Consider the following 26,149-nt stretch of genomic DNA (forward strand, 5'->3'; position numbering starts at 1 on the left):
TCCAGCCTCCAAATTTCTAAAAGCCATTTCTATATATGACTACAGAAACAAGTTTGTCATATAGTCGCTTGATTTAGAACAATACACAGCAAAATAAAAGATGGCAGTGCCAAACATTAGGCATCCAGCTCTGCCAGCAGAGTTCAGCAGGGGTGAAACCTTAGGTTGTCTGGGTGCAGCAGTCCAGACCTGGGGTCATCTGCATGTCGGTGTGGGCAGTACCTGTGCTGATAGAAGACCAATAAATCTGAGTAGCTTCACGCTGCTCCAAGAGTGAAAGCAAGGATGGAAAGGCCTCAAGACTGTCCTTCCTTAGATCACAATACGTTACTGCTTCAGGAAATTGGAAATGATTTAGGTCCCTTCAGAAGGCCTCAACACTACACTTGCTAGCTTTCAGCCAGTGAGAATTCCTTAGGAAGACATACACGGCTGACTTTCCAGGGCAACCTAGGAGTTGCCCAATCTCTTTGTATGGAGGTTGTGACGGATTTGTTCAGCACATCTCCCACCAGCAAAAAAATGGATAGAGCTAAAAATGGGATGGACAAAATCTGACCACAAGCATGCTCCCCAGCTCTCCACTCTGGGTCTTGAGGTCTCTGAAGTTGTCAAGCCATATTGTTAATAATGTATTTACTAGTAAGATAGGAAGTAAAGGTTCTCTAGAGAAAATATTTCCAGAAATTATGTTTTGCTGATATCATTAGTTACTTTTCTTGTCTTTGCAAATGTGGACAAAGGCCAATACCAGAAAACTTATTCATTTGAACTCCACTGCCTCAAATATACAATGTACCATATTTTAGAATTTGTGTAAAATAAAATGATATTCAAAAGATTAAAATCTGCTTCAATGGAACTATAAGCTTTGTCTTAATTCCTTCCTTCTTGCTTCTTTTCCTTCATTAGATGGAGTTGACAGAGTTGGACTGGGGCAGGCAGAGTAAATAGCTTCACAATGCCAGGTTAAAGCCCAATAGGTTTATTTGGCAGCATGAGCTTTCAAAGTGCTGCTCCTTCATCAAGTCACCTGATGAAGGGGAAGCACTCTGAAAGCTTGTGCTACCAAATAAACCTGTTGGACTTTAACCTGGTGTTGTGAGATTATTTACTATGTCTTTCCCTAATTAGTCCCTCCCACCATCCACAAAGCATCAAGCTAGACATCATTGTTAATATTAATGGGGATTTATTTGATACCCTGGCACAATAGCACATGGCAAATCTCATTACCATATTAATTAGCCATCTGCTAATTTCACCAAAAGTCATTTCTAGTCTATAATATCAATGTTATTCCCAAAACATTAATGCCATTTTCAAATTGAAACTTTGAGCTAGAAATGCAATTGCATCATTTCATTACATTAGTGTTAGATGATTTACTATTTATAATCTATACTTTTAAAGGCAGTAGAGCTTCTTTTAGTTTAGTTAGTGCATCATGATCAGCACATGGTTGGGGGGGGCCAAAGGGCCGCTTCCTCTGCGGTACTGTTCTTCGTAAATGACTTGGGTGATGGGATCAAACGTGCGGTTACTAAATTTGCCGATGACACAAAGATAGGTAACAGAGTAAGTTGTGAGGAGGACATAAGGAATCTGCAAAGGGATATAGACAGGTGAAGTATATGGGCAAAAATTCAGCAGATGGACCACAATGAGAAAAAAATATGAACTTGTTCACTTTGGCAGGAAGAGTAGAAAAGCAGCATTATTTAAATGGAGAGATGTTGCAGAATTCTGTAGTACAGAGGGACCTGGAAGTCCTGGTACATGAATCTCAGAAAGCTAATCTGCAGGTACAGCATGCGATTAGGAAGGCAAATGGAATGTTGTCATTTATGAAGGCAAATGGAATATAAAAGTAAAAAGATTTTGCTACAGGAAGTACAGGGAGCACAGGGAGTTATTGAGACCACATCTAGAGCAGTTTTGGGCTCTTTCCTTTAAAAAAAATTGTATAATTGATTGGAAGCAGTTCAGAGAAGGTTCACACATCTGATTCCTGGGACCAAGGGGTTATCTTATGAGGAAAGGCTAGGTCCATATCTGTTGGAGTTTAGAAGAATGAGAGATGATTTTATTGAAACATATAAGATCTTGAGAGGCTTGACAGGGTGGATATTGAAAGGATGTTTGCCCTTATAAGAGAGACTAGAGCTAGTTTAAAAATGTGCGATTTGCCATTTAAGACAGGGATGAGGAGCGATTGTTTCTTCCTCAAAGGATCATTAGTTGGTATAATTGTCTTCTCCCAGTGAAGTCGAGACCATTGAATAGTTTTAGGGTGCGTTTGATGATCGACAAAGTTATCAATGGTATAGGGAGCAGAAAGGAAAGTTTAGTTAAATCACAATCAGATCGGCCATGCTCATAGCAAATGGCAGAGCAGGTTTGAGGGGCTGAATGACCTACTCCTAATTCATATGTGGGTGTATTTTTATGTTTGGAATGGTGTGCTGAAATGCTTTACTCATCAGTGATAAACTTCCCTCGCAAATTTTAACACAAACAGTCATCAGGAACATTGCAAAATTGTACTTAATGGATTTACTGATTCCATAAGCATTAGATGGTTTAATAGCCCTGTGTTGATAGTTAATGATTAAACTTTCTCTTTGCCATTTTCTCCATTCTACAAGTGATTCTGACTTCAGGGAACAATTTTTGTGTTAATTGTATTGGATTGTTTTAGGTTTGCCTATTCTGCAGTTCCTTCCAGCAATTGCTGGTCTAGTCAATCTGTCTTTGGGGCTGGGAGATGAACAGTAACAGCCAAGAAATCAGGCAAGAACAGAAATGACTGTGAGAAGAGGAAGGAGGAAGAGGGAGCTGCGTGCCAGTCCAGCCCACTGTGGGTCTTCAGGGGGCACTTATCAACTTCACAGAGTAGCACTGCCTCAATGTCACTGCTTCACTTTAGAAGGGTAATGAACTACATCATCTGCTGTAGCCACAACTTAGGCCTCAAACCCAGGCATGGACCGCAATGTCTACAACTGTCAAGAGCACAGTTGTCCTTAACCTTTGTCTGCGGTCATTCCATGCTGCAGTAGATTCAGTTACTTGGCTACAAGAGATACTTCCTTTGGATGTGACTCATAACTCCTGTCAGAAATCTTGACCCAAATGCAGTCTGCAGACACAGTCTGATCTCATGAGCTATTAGTGCCACCAGACATGGAGTAGAACAATGGTAATCTCAAGGAAAACTTCCACATGCCTCTGTACATTTCCTGACTTTTGATCATCTCAACATGCTGCCTACCATCACTAAAAAGAATGAAATGGAAGAGCATCATTAGCCACAGTACTATTTTCTGCCAGAATTCTGAGCAGACAGCTGATCGAAGAGGGCTTCAAGAATCATCCCTCCTTTCCAATACACCCAACAGTGCCAGAATCCTGATGAGTACTGTTCTCACAATCAATATCTGAGTGCTTTTAAAGTAGAGGTGAAGAAAATTGGTTTCAGAAGCTCCAAGCAGCCACAAAGTTAATGAGCAGTGAGAGTAGTGCTGGTCGGAAGCCAGTGATTGCTGAACCAATGTAAACAGATGTATGCTGCCCTATGCTCCGAGTGCCTCTTTCTGGGCACAATCAAACCTCTAGACCCTAGAGTGTAGCAGTATGCTGCCTCTGGGTGATTTGGTGGGCACCATGTGAAGGCTATAAATTCTGTGGGTCCAGACTATACAGGGACTTATAAAGCTGCCAGGTTCCTTCTAAGAATGTAGAATGATGTCGACTGAACTTATCAACTTGGCTATTACAATCATGCCACATGCTCTAGTCAACAGAAGACCATGACAAAGATTTCAACTACTTCAGTCAGTGGAACACAGCAATAATGAGAATAAAAGGTTTCTTTTAATCACCTAATCTATAATCCATAGAATGCCTAAAAGGTGTTTCACGTAAAATGTTTGTAACATTCACAAGACTACAAAATACTGGGGTGCTAGCATTATCTTACAAATGTGTTAAGAATGCTTCATAAATCCATAAAAAAGTATTTTTGTACAAGTTGAAAACAGACTCATTTAAATATTCTACAGAGAAACAGTTGCTACCATCAGAGGGACTGATTTACTCCTCAGCACAAGTCCAGTGTGTTTCTTTTCTGTTTCACAGTGAATTTTACCTGAAACAAATCACTTGACTGTACTGAATTCACTGTTTGCTACAGTGTACATACTTTAACTAGACGCTGCATACAAGATACCATTATTGTACAGCAAAGGACAAGAAACAGTCAGTAATCAGAACCAAGTATTTCATAATCAACTTGGATATGCCTAAAAATTAGTCCTTGAATTGAGTTTTGGTCAGAGAGGATTTGTTTTATGGGCGTACCTGCCCATGCTTGATATCACCTACAACATTTTGTCTTTTCTCAGAACTGCAGTTTGAAATACATCTATGTCGATGGCCTATCCATCCATGATCATTTGTTGTCTGTCATTTACTTCGACCTAGAAGAGATGAAGACAAAAAAATCAGTATGTGGCAAAATAAACAATGTTGCTTTCAGATTTTATGAATCATGCCTTGACAGCATTAGCTGCTTCACCAGAAAATGTCTGAATATGTTTCTTTATACATGAAAGAAAGGAACCTGAAGTCATATCAATGCAAACGTTCAATTATAAATCTCTATTATGATTGATTGCTGGGCTTTGCCAAATAGTTTGGTGGGTAAGTACAATGCATGATATAGTTATGAGTTCATACAAAACAAAAATATTACAGAATTGATCTCTGGCCTCTGCTGAGGGAATGCAAGAGGACCACCCAGTATTGACCTAGCCACTGGAAACGACAATAGCACATCCAGCCACATCAACCCTGCAAAGTCCCCTTTACTTACATCTGAGGGCTTGTGCCAAAAGGGCTGTGCTAATGCACAGACTAGTCAAGAAACAGCCTGATAGTATAATTCTGTCAGAATGACTATGTAAAAAAGGAGGCAGAGCAAAAACAGGAAACAATAGACCAGTGAGCCTTATGTCAGTATTAGGGAAGTTGCTAGCATCCATTATCAAGAACGTCATAGCACAGCATTTGGAAGGCAGGGGTATAATCAGACAAAGTCATATGATTTATGAAAGGGAAGCCATGCTTGACAAATCTAATGGAATTCTTTGGGGGTGTAACTAGTAGAGTTGACCAGAGAGAACTGGTGGACGTGGCTTATTTAGACTTTCAGGAGGCTTTCAACGAGGTCTCACATAGCAGATTACTATTTAAAGTGCATGGGACTGTGAGTAGTGACCTGAAATGGATAGAAAGCTGGTAAGCAGACAGGATGTAGAGATGCCAGCGTTGGACTGGGTAAACACAGTAAGAAGTCTCACAACACCCGGTTAGAGTCCAACCAGTTTATTTGATATAATCTCACTATCGTTACTATCAAATAAACTGGTTGGACTCCAACCTGGTGTTGTGAGACCTCTTACTAAGCAGACAGGAGGCAGAGCGTTAGAATAAATGGGTAATTTTCCGATTGGCAGTCAGTAACTAGAGGGGTTCTGTGCTAGGACCCCAATTGTTCACATTATACATTAACGATTTGGACAAAGGAACTAAATGCATGTTCTCCAAATTTGCAGATGATACAAAGTTGGGTGGGAGGGTGAGGTGTGAGGAGGAGGCAGAGTTGCTTAAATGTGATTTGTACAGGCTGAGTGAGTGGGCATGGCAGATACAGTACAATGTGGATGAATGTGGGGTTATTCACTTTGGTGGCAAAAATAGGAAGACATAAAATTAAGAGAGGTGGATACTCAGTGATCTTGGTGTCCTCATGCATCAGTCACTAGGAGTAAGTGTGCAGGTACAGCGGGCAGTAAAGAAGGCAAATGGTATGTGGCCTTCATAGTGAGAAGATTTGAGTATAGGAAAAGGGATGTTTTACTGCAATTGTATTGGGCATTGTTGAGGCCACACCCAGAGTATCGTGTGCAGTTTTGGTGTCCTTATCTGAGAAAGGATATTCTTGCTATAGAGGGAGTGCAGCAAAGACTGATTTCTGGGATGGCAGGACTGTTATCTGAAGAGAGCCGAAGTTGATTAGGACTTCACTGGAGTTTAGAAGAGTGAGAGAAGATCTCAGAGACACTTATAAAATTCTAACGTGATTAGACAGAGCTTATTGAGAAAAAATGTTCCTGATGTTGGGGAAGTCCCGAAATAGGGGTCATCGTTTGATGATAAGGAGTAAACATTTTCAGATTGAGGTGAGGAGAACTTTCTTTACCCAGAGGGCAGTGGACGTATGTAATTCACTATCACAGAATGTAGTTGAGGCCTAAATGTTCTCTGACTCCAAGGAGGAATTAAATATAGCTCTTGTTGCTAAGGGATATGGGGGGAGGAAAGGTGGAATCAGGGCATTGAATCTGATGATCAGCCATGATCATAATGAATGGCGGAGCAGGCTCGAAGAACCAAATGGCCCACTCCTGTTTCTATTTTCCTTGCATGTTTCTACATATACCCTACAGATAATGTCCTAGACACCACCATCACCATTCCTGGGTATGCTTTGTCCCAATGGCAGGACATACCCAGCTAAGGTGATGGCACAGTTATATACAGTCAGGAGACAGTTGCTCTGGAAGTCCTAAGTATCAGCTCTGGACCCCATAACCTCTCATGGCATCAGTTCAAACATGAGCAAAGTGACCTCCTGCTGATTATCATGTATCACTCCCCTCTCAGCTGATGAATCAGTACTCTTCCACGTTGAACACCCTTTGAGGGAGCACTGTGGGGAAATCAATATCCACTGCCAAGAGTGGTTCAATTGTACCATCACAGACCAAGCTGGTTGAGTCCTAAAGGACATGGCTGATAGACTGGATCTGCAGCAGATGGTGAGGGAACGAACAAGAGGGAAAAACATGCTTGACTTCATCCTCGTTAACCTACCAGACACAGATGCATCTGTTCATGACAGTATCAGTAGGAGTCACCACCTTACAGTCCTTGTGGAGACAAAGTCCAGTATTCATGTTGAGGATATCCTCCATTGTGTTGTGTGGCATTACCACTGTGCTAAATGGGATAGACTTCAGACAGATCTAGCAACTCAAGACTAGACATCCATGAGGTACTGTGGACCATCAGCAGCAACAGCAGAATGCAATGAATCTCACATCCCTTGAAGAATACAAAAAAAGCCAGCTGATTTTTTTTTAAATTCATTCATAGGGTGGCAATGTTGCTGGGCTGGGCCAGTATTTATTATTATCCCTGAGGGTATTTAACAGTCAACCACATTGCTGTGGATCTGGAATCACATGTAGGCTGGACCAGGTAAAGACGACAGATTTCCTTCCCTAAAGGGCTTTAGTGAACCAGATGGGTGTTTAGCGACAATGGTTTCATAGTCATCATTAGACTTTTAATTCTAAATTGTTATTGAATTCAAATTTCACCATTTGGAATGGTGGGATTCAATCCCAGGTCCCCAGAGCATTACCTTGGGTCTCTAAATTACTAGTCGAGTGACAATACCACTATGCCATTCGTGAGATCAATGATATCTTACATGACAACAGCAACTGCACTTCAAAAATACTTCCTTGGTTGGAAAGGCATCCTGAGGTTGTGAAAGACAGTTTGTAATAACCCTTCCAACCTCCTTTAATCACTGTGTAATGACTCCTGCAAAAGCATGCATATGAATTGATATCAGACTAGGAAAATGATCCTGCTTGACTATGATGGTTCAATAGTTTGCTGACTCTCAATGCCTTTAGTAATATACTAAAAATGATCTCTTGGGGCAATGTGCTGGAAGGCTGCCAGTGGTCATGAAACAATAACCCAAGAAGAGTCAGTGCTTCTAGAGATTATTCCTTTCTGTAGAGAGATTGTTGCTTCTTCATTTGAGAGGGATACCTTGTCTAGGATTGTAAAAGGCCACAGTAATTCACTGTCTCTGTGTCGGTCAGAGGCACATTTGGCAAGGTGGCATATTTGTTTCTCTGCTAATTTAACTGTCAAGTTGGATCTTGGTTCTCGCTGAAACCATTCTGAACTTTTCTTTGAGGCTGGGGTTTCAATAGGGGTTTCCTGATTTGGCATCACTGCTCACTGAAGTTTTTGTCCACCATTATATATATAGGTGGTGGTTGGGTTTTTGCTTTATGTGCTAGTCAAATCAGCACTCCAACCAGAATCGGACTATTCAAGGCAAAAGGCCAGGACATTTTTGAGCTACATTCAAAAGCACTTACATTTGTGTTCTCTGTGATCTTTTATCTGGGCTCAAGTTTCGATTTTTCTGGATCGGTTCCTATTTACAAAACTCTGAACAACCCAAAGGTGAAATGACACAAATTGTGTGGATTGCACTAGTTTGGAAGGACTCTTCAAATGGCACTCACTTCCTTGGAGAAGGGGCATGTTCCTAAAACTTTTCAAATCAAACAGTTTTTTTAGTTACTCAAAATCTGTGCAGCAGTGAGACTAAACTGCTCAGTTAATTTTTTTTATTGAAACATCGAGTAATTTTCAACCAGCTTGCTCACAGGTAGAGGGCAGGACATCCTGTTTACAAATACTGATCATTGCTGATAAATCTACTTTCAGCTGGTTCAATGCCAGTTTTAAATCATCAGTAAATAGCTTTTACTGGAAATGGAAAAGAAGGAACAGCTATGTTGTTAAAAACTGTCCTATTGTGCTGCTTTGTGGAAGATTTTATATTTGTAATAATGCTAATTAATTTAACGGAAAAGGGAGGGCAGAAAAAATTCCAAGATCACCTTAGGCACAATTTCCCAACTGCACCCAGAGTGGAAACGAAACCATTAAGCTAAACAAGCAATGGTGCTGAATGTGTCAGTTTGATTGTTAAAGCAACTATTGCCTAAATCAGAAATCATTAGTCCAAGCCCCATTACAGGACATGCTGATATAGTCTAGGCTAACAATCCAATGAATTAGAGCTTAAACTGAGGCCTCTTCTGCTTGGTAAAGTAGATGTAGAAAATCTTATGATACTATTTCAAAGAAATGAAGGAAGGAGAGCTCTCTCACTAGTGGCCTGATTCACTAGTCCCACCGCTGTCAATAGGATTTCCCATTGATGTCACCCCACACAGCCTGGAAAACTGCAGGCAGGGGTGCGCTGCTGCAGGATCCAGAGAATCCTGCAGCAGTGAATGGCGGAGAATTCTGGCCATCATCTCCTTGTCGTTTGTGGAAATTTGCACTGCACAAATGGCTGTCACAATTGTCTAATGAACACTACAAGTAATTCAGTGGCTGTGAAGTAATTTAAGACATCATGTGGAATTTAAAGAGGCTATATAAATGCAAGTTGTTTCTTCCTATGATATATTGAAATCATAGGAGATCACCAGATTTGAATGAATAGAGTTTGTGATAAGGGTTTTCAATGTAAAGTTGATGTTTGTAACTAGTTTACCTCAGAGCCTATGTAGTAATCAAGTATTCTTGCCCTATGCAGTGTGTGCGCGTGTGTATGTGCACATGTGCGTGTACATACAATACTGAGCCTGGCTGCAGAGGCTCAGACGCTATTTCACATAGTGCACTGGGAGACTGCCTTCCTCCTTACACACTCATCAGAACCCACCCTTCTCCCCACTATCGGCAGGCATGTTCCCTCACGCCCTCCCCAAACGGGTTACTGGCATCAGGGCATTGAGGCCTTCCTGAAGGGTTCCCATGCCCAACTCCCTGAAAGCCCTCCACCATGAGCCCAAAATGTGTCCCCATTATAACCCCTAACATGCCTCCAAATCATGACCCCCTTCATGCGTCTCTCCTGCACGATCTACCGTTGCATCGCACCCCCTTACATGATCCCTACTGGCACTGTCCCCCCCATCATATTCCCCCCCCACTCATGCCCCTTGGCATTGCCCACAGCACACTGGCAGCACCCAAATGGCACTGATGGGGCCTGGTGGGCAGTGCCAGTGTGTCAGGTGGGCATTGCTCCATGGACACTGCCCAGCCATGTTGCCAATCACCTGGAGGCTTCAAGAGCCTCTGAACACCCCCTGTCCTTTTCCCCTGATGTGGCCATTGGGTCTGATCTCTGCCAGTGGAGACCATTAAAGATTTTCACGCCATATCCAAAGGTCGGAAGTCCCAGAAGCTGGGAGAATCCTGTGTCAAATGGGCTATGTGTATTTAAATGCTACTTTAAATATGCTTCCTCTGCTTTACTCCTATGATCCACTTTCCTCTAACTCTGCTTTACCGGAACACAGCACTTGTTGGCGCTCCATGTAGAAAGACATAGGGAATTTGATAAGTTGAGGATAAGTAAAGGGCATGGAATTATTTCCTGGTGTGCCCTGTGCCAAAGAAAACTACTGCATATAAATCTTGTTCCATCTAACATGTACCACCTGAAGAGGTGTTAACCTCCTTAAAAAGGTAGCACAGGCACCTGCTTAGTCACCACCTTGATTAAACATCATCAGCGCCGTGGGCAGATCTAACATGAGCTGAATATAACAAAGATAAATCACCATAAAGAAAGAAAGAAAGAAAATATTGTCTTCTGATATGGAAGATTGTTAGTTGTTTAAACTCAAGGCAAGAAGTAGCACTTATACATATTCATAGTACAGATGTGTCAATTACTAAAATATGAACTGTAAAATGTTATTACAACTCAAAGCAGGAAGGGAAAGATGCTAGTATCACACATTATGCTGCACCGTAGACAGTGCCATAAGCATGACTGTGAATACATGCTGATGATGCGCTAAACCACTGGATGGCACAGTTGCATCAAAGTGCAATATTAAAAGTAGACATAGTTTTTGACTTTTGCCAACAAATACTCAGAGAAGAAAAAACCATGCAGCTCCATCCAACTGTACTTTGACCATGTTGTCCTGTGAATTTCTACTGGACAACCTTGAGCTTTGCATTGTAAAGTCACAAACATCACCTCACTGACAAGTACCCTTTCCTTCAGCCAGTGTTTGCCATGATTACATTATTTCGATATGTCGTGCCATGGACCCTTCGTACAGCTGTAGCATTCAATCCTCAGAATGGGTAATTGTTGTGTATTTAAAGTATCTAAGTGATGCCTTACCAGCAGCCTTACAGTTGAACAGGGGCACTTCAACAGAATGCTTGTGTAACATCATCGGCTGTTTGCATGGTTAACTGGGCAGTGTAACATTGCAGCAAAAAAAGTGTTAACATCTCCTGGATAAAGCTCTTAGTTTTATTGAACCTTCACAGCCTGGAGGCAAAAGCAATCCTGCAAACACCACAATAATTTTGTGCCCAATGTTGTCCTAAACAGTAACATTTAAGACACTTCTATCGTCAAGTCTGCTACTTAATATGCTGAAGTGTATTTACTTCAGAAGATGACCGATAGTTGTTAACTCTCAAGTTATGCTCCACCATGGACAATGTTGTTTGGCAAGTTACATCTAAAGTTAGCTTTGCCAATATCAGCAACTTACTGTGGGCACATTCACATTTTAAACTGCTTACAAATCTGTTCCACAATGCTCTGTTTTTATATTCTCCAATATTGCAATGTATGGACAGCTTCGTTAAGAGCACAATACGTCCTCATTCCAAACTGATGGCTTTCTACAATCTCCAATGGCTTGGGATTGTGATGCTGCGCAATCTTTTATGTCCGACAGCAGTGTATCTTTTAGCTTACAATGGACAGAAAATTCTTAACTGTGTCAAATATTACTGCTTCAGTCACAGTTATCAGCCTTTTCCTTTCCCCCAGCACATGATTTACAGCCGGAATATCAGGGTCTTTAAGGATATTATTAGCAATGCAAAACAGCTCTAGTTGCTCTACATGTTCACTGAAACACTCTTGGTCATGACTATATTATCCCAGTCACCCAATAATATTTTCAAAAGTTAGTCCATCCATGTATACAAACAATCTTTCCTTGAAAACTACATTTTTAAAACAATTCCTCAGCACAAATCCCCTCACTGTTCCTCTGCTAGTTTGCTGGAAGCTTCTTAAACTCAAATTTGTTGGGTTTAAAATATTGACGAAAAATATTTAAGAAATATTAACAATTCCACCTTGTTGTCGGATTATGATATCTTTGCAAGGCAGAAAAGAGACACTCTGCCACATAGAAAGTAACTTACCAACTAAATTGTATATATATATATATATATATATATATACACACACACACACACACAATTGGCCACATGACTGTGTTGTTACACTATTACAGACCACACAATTACACTGTCTTAATTTCACACAAAGTCAGCAAGAAACAGAGAATGAAATTCAACTTCGGCAGGTGAATGAAATGGGTAGGAGCGAATTGAGTGCTATTTGTACATCCTGTCATGTTTCCATCACAGTCACTGAAAAGGAAAAGTAGCCAGATTGTGCAAGGTTGCTTGATACATTGTTGACCACACTATGCTTCCTGCCAAAGTTGAAGTTCACTCCTAAAGTTTGATGCTAACTGTCTCACTTCCAAAATTAACCATGTGACTTCATGCAGAAGAATATTGCTATCTTCATGTAAAGACAGGAAAGTGACTAAATAAAGGCATGCAGAGTGTAATGTTCACGCAGACTTTCACTTGAATTTCATAAAAAAGCATATTTGCAGAAAATGAGAGTTTAATAAAGTGTCAGCAGTTGTATTGATCATTTCTTCCCTTAAGATACTACTTTGCTCAGCAAAACAATTTACTAATTTTCAGAAACAATGATTTGCTGAAATAAGGGATAACGTCAGGTGAAGAAAATCCATTTTCCAGACAGGTGCATCACATAAAAAAATTGAAGACCTTTTATAATCCTGTTCCCTTCAATCTCACTGGAGGACAAAAGAATTAGTAATCCGTTATTTTGGCCCAGTTTAACATTGTTCATTTTCTACTTTCACAGTGCTCACATTTACCTGTTATTTCCTTTTCATCAGAGCAATGCCTCCACCATCATTTTAAACATTGACACAAATCACATACTAAAGTTGCATTCAGTTCATGGAAATAACTTTAGTGGTCAACTATTACTAATGGAATATTTTCCAGTAAGCAAAATGTGACAGCCATATCTGTCAATAGTTGTTATCACACTGCAGCTGTTAGGTTCCCAAAAATGGATGGGATTGTTTCAAAGATTAAAATCTTTGCTTGGGCAGGGTGTGCTAGAGTGGCATGGTGGCACAGTGCCATGGACCCAGGTTCAATTCCAGCCTCGGATGACTATCTGTGTAGAGTTTACATGTTCTCCCCGTGTCTGCGTGGGTTTCCTCCAGGTGCTCCCGTTTCCTCCCACAATCTGAAGGTGTGCAAGTTAGGTTAATTGGCTGTGTTGAATTAGAACATAGAACATTACAGCGCAGTACAGGCCCTTCGGCCCTCGATGTTGCGCCGACCAGTGGAACCAATCTAATGACCCTCTAACTTAAACTATTCCAATGTTATCCATATGCCTATCCACTGACCATTTGAACGCCCTTAAAGTTGGCGAGTCCACAACTGCTGTAGGCAGGGCATTCCACGCCCTTACTACCCTCTGAGTAAAGAACCCAACTCTGACATCTGTCCTATAATTACCACCCCTCAATTTAAAGCTATGTCCCCTTATATTAGCCATCACCATCCGAGGTAAAAGGCTGTCACTGTCCACCCTATCCAATCCTTTGATCATCTTGTATGTCTCAATCAGGTCACCTCGTAACCTTCTTCTCTCCAATGAAAATAACCTCAAGTCCCTCAAACTTTCCTCATAAGACCTTCCCACCATACAGTCAACATCCTGGTAAACCTCCTCTGCACCCTTTCCAATGCCTCCACATCTTTCTTATAATGCGGCGACCAGAGCTGTACGCAATACTCCAAGTGCGGCCGCACCAGAGTTTTGTACAGTTGTAACATGACCTTACAGCTCCGAAATTCAATCACGCTACCAATAAAAGCTAACACACCGTACACCTTCTTGACAACCTTATCAGCCTGGGTGCCAACTTTCAGGGAGCTATGTATATATACCCCAAGATCTCTCTGCTCGTCAACACTACTAAGAGTCCTTCCATTAGCCCTATATCCTGTACTCCTGTTATTCTTACCAAAGTGAATCACCTCACACTTTTCCGTATTAAACTCCATCTGCCACCTCTCGGCCCAGCTCTGCAGCTTATCTATGTCCCTCTGCAAACTGTAACATCCATCCTCGCTGTCTACAACTCCTCCAACTTTGGTGTCATCAGCAAATTTACTAATCCGTCCTTCTACAATTGTCCCTCAGTGTCCCAAGATGTGTAGGTTAGGGCATTACCATGGGAAATGAGTGGAGTTACGGGATAAGTTGGGGCCTGGGTAAGATACTCTGACAGAGAGTTGTGCAGACCTGATGGGCCAAATGGCCTCTTCTGCACTGGAGGGATTCTACGACTCAAATGCAAGAAATCTGAAACAGGAACCTAATCTGCCCACTTCTAATTAAAACAAAGGCCGAATAAGGGGCAGCTGAATAGTTTAATCTAGGAGGAGTATTAGTTATTTAAATATTATAATGAGGGTGCCTAGCTTCATTTTAACAGCCATTCCATTATTTATGATGGACAGCAGTGTTTCCCTGGCTCTAGTAAAAGAGCCACCTTGGAGGAGATGAGATAGGCTGAACCTACGAGCAGTAAAGGTTTATGTGAATGGTACCAGAGATGAGGATGGGTTATGTGAATTGATTGGATAGACAGAGATTGTTCTCCAAGAACTCCAAAAGGAGATTTGACAGGTGTTCAATGTCATGAAGGATGTGCATGCAGTGGATATGGGGAAACTGTTCCCACTGACAGAAGGGTCAAGAGTAAGAGGATGTCAATTGAAAGTATTTGGCTAAAGAAACAAAGGCAATCTGAGGAAAACCCTTTTTATGTAGCGAGTGGTGAACATCTGTGATGCATTGTCTGCGAGTGTGATGGGAGTGAGTTCAATTGTGATTAAGGTGACCTGATAAACATCTGAAGAGAAAAAACATTCCAGGGCCAAGGGGAATGGGTAGAGTTGCTCTTTCAGAGATGAATGATCTTTCCCTGTGTTGGAATCATTCTACGTGCTGGATTTACAGGCCCTCCGGCAAGGGCTTTGAGGGCAGGGGGGCTCATTAAATCCACTGGGTTTCCTGTCAGTCACCTTCCTGCCTGACCTTGCCCTATCACAATTGTCCAAGTGGGGTTGATAGCTTTGGGCAATTCACCCACCTTCCCATAAATGGACAATTAATGCCCACTGGAAGGCTTCATCCAACCACTGCCAGCTTTCAATGGCAGCAGAAGAGCCCCATGTCAAGTGGCCAGCCTGGTAGGTTTCCCTACTCGGGTTGATGTCAGGTTGGAGGTGGTGTCCCTCTTTAATGGGCCACATGGATTCAACTGAGGACACCCCCACCCAAGATGTTACCACTCCCAGATAGTCATCCCCCCGGCCTTTCAAACTCCAGCCCCTTGCCTCCCTTGCTGGGGCCTGCCAGCTTAGTACTCTGAAAAAACCCTAACCATATCTAATTGACCCAGCACCACTTACCTTAGTCCAAAACTGCTGGAGAGCTGCCATTGGCATTGCCATTGCCAGCTCTGAGGTGGAATTCTGAAACTTCCCAATGATCAGTGGTCCTCTGCACATTTTCTCACACTTGCTCAATATAGCTGCCTGCTCTCATAGAGCAGAATATTACCATTGAGGACAAACGTGGGTCCTAACCCTAATAGTCCATGTGTGGTACAACCTACAAGATGTTCCTGGAGGCAGCCAATAGAAAGACTGCCACAGAAGTTACATCCAAATAATGATGACAGTGGGTTTCTGAGGCTTAAGGCCCAATCAGAAAGCTGCAGCTTTGGAAGACCAGTAGTTCCTCCAAGAGAATGGGTGTTGCTAAGGCAGCAAGGAGATTGTGAGGGTGCTGCAATATGGAGACAACCTTATGATGAGGATTGGAGCTGGTAGGCCTCTCAGACTGGTGGGGGAAATCATCAAGTGCATTTGTTTATGTTGTGGTTGCTATCTTTCCTATTAATGACCCTATCACTGAGGCACAAATCCTTGGTTTCAATCATTATCTGGCTTCCACTGGGAGATTGGTCCCACTGAGCTGCCAGGTTTGGTACATAGCAGGAGAAATAAAACATGCATAAACTCATTAAACATGAGGGCTGGAAGGTTGTTTTGGTTTAACTGCTTCCTAAAATGTCTTGCACACAAATGTTGGAGCATAAATGCTGGGCCTTCAGTCAGCTTGCCTCATCACCCAGCAGCCTCTAAACTCTTTCCAGTGGTAACAACCCGACTTCCAGGGATTCCCATCATCTCTGGACAAAAATCCCAACTTGTCGAGCACCTTTTCTTGGGTGAAATTTGCAGAGCCAGGAAATTTTCTAACCTGGGACTAAAATTTCAGGCCTTAGTGTCAATTAGTGTTGAATTTATGGCATGTTCTGCAAAAAGCCCTTTGACCCTCCAAGCCTGTGCCGAGTATGATGCCCTATCTAAAAAAAACCTTTTGTCCTTACTTGGTCTGTATCCCTCTCTTTCCACCTTATTCATATCCCCATCCAAATGCCTTTTAAATGTTGCCAATGTGCCTGCTTCCACCAGCTTCTCTGGCAGCGTGTTCCAGGCAGCCCATCACTCCCTGCACATCTCCCTTAAACCTTCCCCCTCTCACCTTGAACCTGAGCCCCCTTGTAACTGACACTTCCACCTTTGGAGAAAGCCTTTGATTATCCACCCTGCTTATGCCTCTCACTATTTTGTAGACCTCTATCGGGTCTCCTTTCAGCCACCAATTAAAACAATCCTAGCTTATTCAACCTCTCCTCATAGCCAACATCCTCGGGACCAAGCAACATCCTGGTGAACCTTCTTTGCACTCTCTCCAAACCTTCCAGGTCCTTCTGATAATGTGGTGATCAGAACTGCAATACTCCAAATGCAGCTTAGCCAAGGTTTTATATAACTGCAACATGATTTCCCAACTCCCGCACTCAGTGCCCTGGCCAAAGAAGACAAGTACGCCATATGTCTTTTTAATCATCTTGGCCACCCGTGTTGCCACCTTTAGAGAAGTGTAGACCTGTACGCTGAGATATTTATTAATGTTATTAAAGGTTCTGCCATTTACAGTACAATTCACATCTAAATTTGATACTCTAAAATGTATCACCTTACATTTGGCACCCAGGTTGTTAAGGTTGTTAAGAAGGCGTACGATGTGTTAGCTTTTATTAGTAGAGGGATTGAATTTCAGAGCCGTGAGGTCATGTTGCAACTGTACAAAACTCTGGTGCAGCCACACTTGGAGTATTGCGTACAGGTCTGGTCGCCGCATTATAAGAAAGATGTGGAGGCATTGGAAGGGGTGCAGAGGAGGTTTACTAGGATGTCGCCTGGTACGGTGGGAAGGTCTTATGAGGAAAGGCTGAGGGACTTGAGGTTATTTTCGTTAGAGAGAAGGTTACGAGGTGACCTGATTGAGGCATACAAGATGATCAGAGGATTACATAGCGTGGACAGTGAGAGCCTTTTTCCTCGGATGGTGATGGCTAACACAAGGGGACATAGCTTTAAATTAAGGGGTGGTAATTATAGGATGGATGTCAGAGGTAGGTTCTTTACTCAGAGGGTAGTAAGGTTGTGGAATGCCCTGCCTGCAGCAGTTGTGGACTCGCCAACTTTAAGGGCGTTCGCATGGTCAGTGGATAGGCATATGGATAACATTGGAATAGTTTAGGTTAGAGGGTCATTAGATTGGTTCCACTGGTCGGTGCAACATCAAGGGCCAAACGGCCTGTACTGCACTGTAATGTTCTATGTTCTATTTGTCAAGATTAAATTCCACTTGCCACTTCTGTGCCCAAGTCTCCAATCTATCTATATCCTATTGGATCCTCTGACAATCCCCAGCACTATCAGCAACTCCAGCAATCTTCATGTCGTCTGCAAACTTACTAATCAGACCACCCACGTTTTCCTCCGGATCATTTATATCTACTACAAACAACAGAAGTCCCAGCACTGATCCCTGCAGAACACCACTAGCTACAGATCTCTTTTCTGAGGAACACATTTCCACCGCTATTCTCTGTCTTCTATAACCAAGCCAGTTCTGTATCCATCAAGCCAACCTACTCCAAATCCCATTTGATTTTAGTTTTTCTACCAGTCTGCCATGTGGGACCTTGTCAAATGCCTTACCAAAGTCCATATAAACAACGTTCACAGCCCTTCCCTCATCAATTTTGTTTGTCATCTCTTCAAAAAACTCAATCAAGTTGGTGAGACATGGCCTTCCTCTGTTTGCTAAAGACATTTCATGGTCCCTTTTAGGCTTCTTACTTCCACGTTTAAGTTCCTTCCTACTTTCACTGTACACCTCAAAGGCTTTGTCAATTTTTAGATAGCTAGACCTATTGTATGCTTCCTTTTTCCTTTTGGCTAAACTGACAATTTCCCTCATCATCCGTGGTTCCCGAATCCTGCCATTTCCATCCTTCATTTTTGCGGGGACATGCCTGTCCTGCTCTTCAATCACTGGCCTTTAAAAGCCTCCCACATGTCAGTCATGGATTTACCTGCAAATAGCCTCTCCCAATTCATATTCCCCAGTCCCTGTCTAATTTAGATACAATCTTGTTCTTATCCAAGACTACCCAAAATCTTATGGAATTGTGGAAACATCGATCACCTGATCTGACTCATTCCCCAATACAAGTATGGCTGCCTGCCTGCCGCAACCCCCCCCCCCCACCCCCCACCCCCATACTGTTTCAAAAATATACTGTGTTGCCACCTTTAGAAGTGTAGACCTGTATACTGTTACTGTTTCAAAAAGCCCTCATGGGCACATCCAACAAATTGCTCTCCATCCAAGCCCCTGGCTATGAGGGATTCCCAGTCAATGTGGGTGAAGTTAAAATCACCCATCACAACTACCTTGCTTTTTTCACACCTGACTACACAACTGCCCCTCTGGCTCCTGCAGGCTGTTGGGAGGTATATAGTACACTCCCAACATTGTGTTCTCAACCTTTTTATTTCCGAGTTCCACCCATAATGCCTCACTACAAAATCCGTCAACGTGTCCTCCTCAATACAGCTGTGATCTGCTCCCTAATCAGCAATGCAACTCCCCCATCCTTCTGTCCTGTCTAAAACAATGATATCCCGGAATGTTAAGCTGCTGATCCTGTCCCTCCTTTATAATGATTGAAATGAAACTTGTACATCTGATGTGCTAATTGCAATTTTACAAGATGCAAATTTTAAATTCAAACTTTTAACCATGTCTCCTTAATTGAAATGATATCATAATTCCATTCACAAATCCAGGTTATGTTACAGAGAATGGAGAAATATAGGAGAGGTTACTAAAGATAGCACTGCCCCAGCACAGGGGAACAATGTCAACTGAAACATTAACCTTCTCTGTGGCTTTCAGCTGCTGATTGATCTGATTTCTATTTTCTATTTTTATTCCAAATTTCCAAAGCTCTGTTTCCTTCTGCAGCTCAATTTGTCAACACAATTGAATAAAGATCCTCACAATAGTATATTTGAAGCAATTATCAATAGTGCTGGGAAAAGGTGTGCAATATTTTTAACTCGATAGAATGCCCCCGTTGTTCTCCTGCTATGTGTCTGCTGCCTACTCCCACCATCACTGGAGGCCTAACTAATACTTTCAGTTAGATGTCTGATCTAGTTAGGTACAGCAAAGGCAGTCTTGTGGCACAGTGGCAGCATCCCTATCTCTGGACCAAAAACACAGGGTTCAAGTCCAACACCAAGACTTGTTGATCACAGAAGTAGAATTCATAATGCAGTTCAGTGAGCTGATAAAAGTTTGGGAATCCTCCCAATATTCCCCAAAAGGAAAAATAATAATGTAAGTGGAATCTTACACTCTGTGCACAGAATGCTGGCTAGGCTGAGAAAATCAGTGTATAGCTCTCCAGCAGCATAGCCGAGTTTTCTCTCTGGGGGCTTGGTTTCTGTCATCATAATAGTAGGACGGGGCATGATAGAGCCAGAAACACTGACTCCACAGAGGTGGGAGCATCCTTTTTAAAGGCAAGCCCTCCCCTCTCCCCCCTGACAACCAGTGTAACATCCCTTCCCCGCCAAGAATAAGGGGAACCACCACCAACCCCCCCCCCCAACAAATGATGCTCCCGGAGGGCTTGCCCCTAGCAGTGTCAACCTGGAGACTGGATGCCCCAGTGCATTCCCCTTGATAGCTCCCCATTTTTCAATAGCTGCTGGAATTCCCTACTTGGGTTATTGGGGGGGGGCGGTGCTGCGGGGGGAGTATATGACAGGGAAGCCCTTTAAATACATTTAAATGTTCAGGGCAGGAACTTTGTTATGTCATTGATGAGGGGCGGGGAAAACCAGAAAATGAGACCCAGCGGCAAGAATCTTATTTTCTGATTCTTGTGAGATTTTGTTCCTACATCACTGTTTGCACTTACAGCGAACACGGGCGTAAAATTGCCCCCATGTGTGCATGAATAAATGCTTAAAAAAAGTACAATAAAAGGACATGAAATACGAGCTGAAAAGTGCCCTGATTATGTTATACCATAGGGTGCAATTCCACTACATTGCTGAAACTAAGAAGCATTGATCTTTTGATAATTAATGATAAATGAATAATATCAAAGCAATAAAATCAATGCAATCTAATTTTTCACATGTTCCCTCCAATCATCAATAACATGGTCTTTGAGAAATGAAGAGTAACTGTTGTTATTAATTTAAATATCCAGAAGGACAAAAAAAACACATCTCAACAAAGGCCTACAAATAAATATAACCGAATTTTAATCTTTTCATAACATTTTTTTGGAGTGAGATGTTTTTAGCCTTTAAAATAAAATTGTTTTCAATCTCTTAATTCTTTATCTATGGGGAAATTCAAAGGAAACTCAGTCTGAGTAGGCACTCTGCGAAGCTCATTATCTGTGGCCTATGAATAAATACAATATAATGTTATTTGGTCTCGCTAGGGATATGTTCTTATTTCTAATCAAAATGAATTTTGCTGTAGATTTTAATTAATATAATTAATCCTGGCTTCAAAACTCTAATTTTAAAGGCCATCTGCTTAGGTCATTCATTTAAGTTAAAGCCTTTTTCCCATCTTTTTTTTTGTTTTGTGTTGGATCCTCCCCACACAACCTCCTTACGCCCTACTTCCAACTTCAGGGTTACGTAAAGAAGCAGGCTCCACATGAAATGAATATCACCTGACAATGTTCCCCAATTCCCAGCCCAATTTTCAAACGTGGTGATACATAAATGCACATTCCATTGTTTGTGTAATCTTATAAAACAAATCTTCAGTGACACAAAACTAATTTCAAACGTGGTGCTTCGTGTGCGTCACAACATAGAAGCAAACCTATAATGCAACTGAAAATAATGCATTGCATTCAGTCGCAATGATTAAGTTTCCTTAACCTATAACCCACTGCAACTGAATGCATTGCATTATTTTCAGATGCATTATGGGTTTGCTTCTTTGTTGACTGACGTAACGAATGATGTGAAAGTTCAGTCAATATTACTATTTTACATGGAGAACCTGGAAGTACTGAGGTTCAAATCCTACCTGTTAATTTGTGAGATCTCTGTTTGAATCCTGACCAGAATGGTGGGACGAAACTTCCCCTTTCCTGGCAGTTTTAATCATGTTTCTTTTTGATGGATCTCGGACAGGTCCTGATGACCATATTTGTGATGTTATTGGCAAAATCGCTGCTAACCTGTCTCCCATGGAGTTTACGGATATTTGTTTTATTGGTTGAATAGGTTCCAGAGTGCCTTTTGTCAAAAATTGAAAAAAAAATGTTGAAATCATGCTGTTTTTATAGAATAGAGAGAAATTATTTCCATTGTCAGGAGGATGCTAACCAGAGCAGGAAGACAGGGATTTGTAACATAACAATATTAGGCCAGTCAATCGGCAACCTAGAGGAATACTCTGGAGATATGAGTTCAACTTCCACCATGGTAGCTGGGGAAATGTAAATTCCTTTCATAAATACACTTGGAATAAAAATTTGTCTCAATAATACTGATAAAGAAACTAACCAATTGTTGTGAAAACCCAATGCCCTTCAGGGAAGGAAATCTGCTTTTTGATCTAGTCCGGCTTATTCATGATTCTAGATCCACAGTAATGTGATCGACTCTCAACTATATCTGGAATGCCTAGCAAACAACTTTGTTGTATCAAACCACCATAAAGAAGTCAAATAAACATGGCACTGGAAATGGCAAACGTTTAGCAATGAATGCAAAAGACAAGGCCTGAAGCATCTGCAACCCGTTCAGCAAAAAGCATCAACTGGATAACCTATCTCAGCTTCCTGAAGCCCCCAGTATCACAGATACCACTCTTTAGCCAATTCAGTTCACTCCATGTAATTTCAAGACACTGGCTACAGCAATGGACCCTGACAACTTCCTGGCTGTTGTACTCAAGGCTTGCTGCAGAACTAGTCACATCCTGAGCCAAGCTGTTGCAGTAGAGCAGCACTGGGTATCTACCTGGCTATATGGGAACTTGCCCTGACATACCTTAAGCACAGAAGCAGAAAATGAATCCAATCCAACCAATTACTTCACCATCATTCTACTCTCGCACAAAAACAGAAAATGCTGGAAAGTCTGGAGCACCCCGAAAAGTCATCCAGACTTGAAACATTAGCTCAATTTGCTCACCCCAGAGGCTTTTAGACTTGCTGAGATTTTCCAGCATTTTCTGTTTTTGTTTCAGATTCCATAGAAATTTTCTTCTCTCACCCTATTCTCAAAGTGATTCAAGTGTCACCGATTGTGCTTTTGACCCACACTTATTCAGACACTATCTGCTCACTGATGCTTCATTTGTGTTCTGAGAGGGTCACCCAGATCCTGGACTTCATTACAGCCTTGGACTAAGTATGAAAAAAACGAACAGAATTTCAGGGTGTGATAAAGAGTGAATTGAGATCAATAGGAATCAGATGGAAAACTCTCCACTTGTTCAAGTCTTCAAGTTGCTTCAAGAGTTCCTCAGGGTAGTGTCTGAGGCCCAATCATCTTTGACTGCTTCATCAATGACCTTCCCTCCAATATAAGTACAGAAAGAGAGATGTTCACTAATGGTTGAATAGAGACCAATACCATTTGCAATTGATTGTATGCTAAAGGCTTGGGTTGGTAAATGGCAAGTAACAGTCATGCCACACAATGCCAGGCAATGACCAGCTACAACAAGAAAGAATCTAAACCGCTTCCCTTGACAATTACCTTCACTGAAGCCCACACCATCAACATCCTGGATGTTACCACTGAACAGAGATTAACAGGACAAGCCAGATAAATACTGTGGCTACAAGAGCAGGTTGAGGCTGGGAACCCTGACACCCCACTGTTCACCATTTATAAGGCACGAGTCAGGAGTGTATTGACATACTGTCTATTTACATGGTGAATGCAGCTTCAACAGCATTCAAAGAGTCAGAATTTAATCCCTTTCCCTTGCCACCTCCTTGACAGCCAACTTGGAAATGAGGGGCCTATTTGTAGCAGGCACATTGCATCCGCCACAAACTAACCATTTCAGTCAGGGAGCCTCGAAACCGTTAGGTGGCAATTAAGGACCACTTGAGAGTCTCCTGTTGCCATGATATTCCACAGTGATGGAAGGGGGCCCACACCAATTGATAGACTGTTACATATTGCTAGTGGGCCTGCCTATGAGTAGGATGGGTGGAGAGACCACCTGTTCAGGCACCTTGTGCCATGTGGAGGACCTCACCTGTGACAAGGCCCTATGGGAAGACTTTGCGGATTCAAGACCATTGTCTGGGGGGAATAAGGAGAAATTTGGTCATTTGATGAATTTTTACGATTTGGAATTATTATTGTTCAGGATAGAAACTCCAAAGTGTTTTACGAAGCCAGCCTGGATAACAAGCTTTGCACTTTGAATTTGGCTAGGATAAGCATGATATGTTTCACTTCAGATATGATTCAAATGACACGCTAGGCAGCATTTATCAAACAAGGCTTATTTAAGAATATAGTTAACATGTATGGAAAGAAAATTAGCAATAACTTATAGCAACTACAAACAAAAGCAAAACAACCAAGATAATGTATAACCCTTAACAAATATATCTAAAATATTCAAATCAAACAAAGCTTCCCATTGACAAAAACCTTTTCCACAGGTTTAACACAGTAAAGACTAATGCTCATGTAAAACTGGGACTGAGTCCTTTGAATGAATGCTGCAGTTCTCTTAAGGCACAAACAACAAGCTTGGAGTCAGAACAGCTTCCTAGTACACCAGGGAGAGACTCTGGTTGAGCCACCAACGGCAGATTTTCTACTCCAGGAAGGCAAAAAGCCTTGTTACAGCTAACTAACAGAGTTTCCAAAAAAAACAGAGGGAGAGAGAAACACTTCTTTCAGCTTGATGACCCTTCTAAACTAAACTGCTGCCAGCCAAAAGCTGTCCAAAACACATGACCTTCCTCCAAAAAATGCAGGGTCATAAAACATCCTGGAGTAAAAGTAATCAAACCCCATTTAAGTCGCAATAAAGGCACTTCTATAGACAACTCAGTAGAGGTGAGAGCTGCAGAGAAAATGATTTTAAAAAACACATCTTTTAAAGGTACACTAATATCACAGAATAACCTGCTTGAAAGAATGGTGAAAACAGATTCAACAGTAACTTTCAAAAAGGAACTGGACATATACTTGAAAAGGAAGGACTTGCAGGATTATGGGGAAGAGCAAGGATTAATTGTATGGCTGTCTAAGAGAAAAAAAACTCAGGCACGATAAACAAAATGATTTCTTTCTGTGTTCCATTATTTTGCAATTCCATGTCTACTTTGACATCAGGCACAAACAACACTCCGTTTTCACATGATACTTTCTTCAGAAACCAGGACTCCCTCTTTAAAACCTCCTGGACAAGGTTTTCCTTTTACCACCGAGCTCACTAGGGGAGCATCTCGTAGGAACCCTAAAGTTAATAAACCTCCTCCAGATGCAAACTTGTCTGAATGTCAAGGTTAGGCAGGGTGCTGCATGCCTACGCAACATGGAAGACACATTATAGGGGGTCTCAGCTGTGTCATGGAAACATAGAAAATTGGAGCAGGTCATTTGGTTCTTTGACCCTGGCTTATCATTTATTATGAACATGGCTGATCATCCAACTCAATAGCCTAATCCTGCCTTTCCCCCACATCCTTTAATCTCTTTTGCCCCCAAGAGTGATATCTAACTGCTTCTTGAAACACCTTCTTGTCGCACCACTTTTGAGGAGTCTTGTGTTGTATTTCATTATGATCCTATGAGTTCCGTAATGCTTACTACACGTGTTGTTCAGGTGTGGCACAAATATGGAAGGTGTCATGAGTGATCTATGTTGGGGCAAGCCCAGATGATATCCTGTCATGGCCCTGGAATTAATGGAGTGGTGATGGTTGAATTTTACATCATTTTAAGTCTGGAAAGCCTTTTAATCTGTGGTAATTTCATTACTGCTAATCAATCTCTCTGGCATCATGAACTATTATAAATGTGAAACCTCATTTCTTCAATTTTAAACATTTTTCAAACTTTTCCTCTCTTACGTGTTACTCCTTTAATCCAATCTTTTTCTGTATTTCTCTTCCATACCTGATTTGACGTTAGATTTACCCACTGTAATTTATACTTGCTTCTCAGCCTTTATACCTGCAATCAGATTAGTTAAGGGATTGTTTATAGTTGCTTATTCTGTTCACTCAGGTTCTCGACACCCTGTTAGTTTTGCTGTGATGTTACCAGCTTGCACTTTCAGCATCTTGTCACACAAAATATTGAAAATCGAAATATATCAAGGCAAGTCTAACTAACAGTTCTATCACAGCAACTCATTGTGACAGCTGCCCTGAAAACCTTGCCCAGACTTGCATGATTCTGTTTCTGTCATTTTGAGACAAATTTCACATTAATTAACTGCTAGCCCTTCCAATTTATAAAGGCAACTGGCTGGAGGTCTAATGCCTTGATGACAACATGAGATCAGCCACTGATGCTATGGACATGTAGGTGACCA

At 41.7% G+C, this 26,149-nt stretch overlaps 1 protein-coding gene across 2 annotated transcripts in view; it reads right to left on the reverse strand.

Annotated features, from left to right (window-relative positions):
* Positions 1-1,125: 1,125 nt before the first annotated feature.
* The window catches only part of LOC145347014 (sodium/potassium-transporting ATPase subunit beta-1-interacting protein 3), a 437,914-nt gene continuing 412,890 nt past the window's right edge, over positions 1,126-26,149 (reverse strand). For both annotated transcript variants that reach the window (XM_080194902.1, XM_080194903.1), the window contains exon 6: positions 1,126-4,481. In XM_080194902.1, the coding sequence (XP_080051028.1) occupies positions 4,468-4,481 (14 nt within the window). In that variant the 3' untranslated portion in view covers positions 1,126-4,467. The remainder of the gene's footprint in view (positions 4,482-26,149) is intronic.

Source organism: Carcharhinus amblyrhynchos, chromosome 8 (assembly GCF_965287045.1).
Source record: "Carcharhinus amblyrhynchos chromosome 8, sCarAmb.v2.hapA, whole genome shotgun sequence".
NCBI classification, from domain to species: Eukaryota; Metazoa; Chordata; class Chondrichthyes; order Carcharhiniformes; family Carcharhinidae; genus Carcharhinus; species Carcharhinus amblyrhynchos.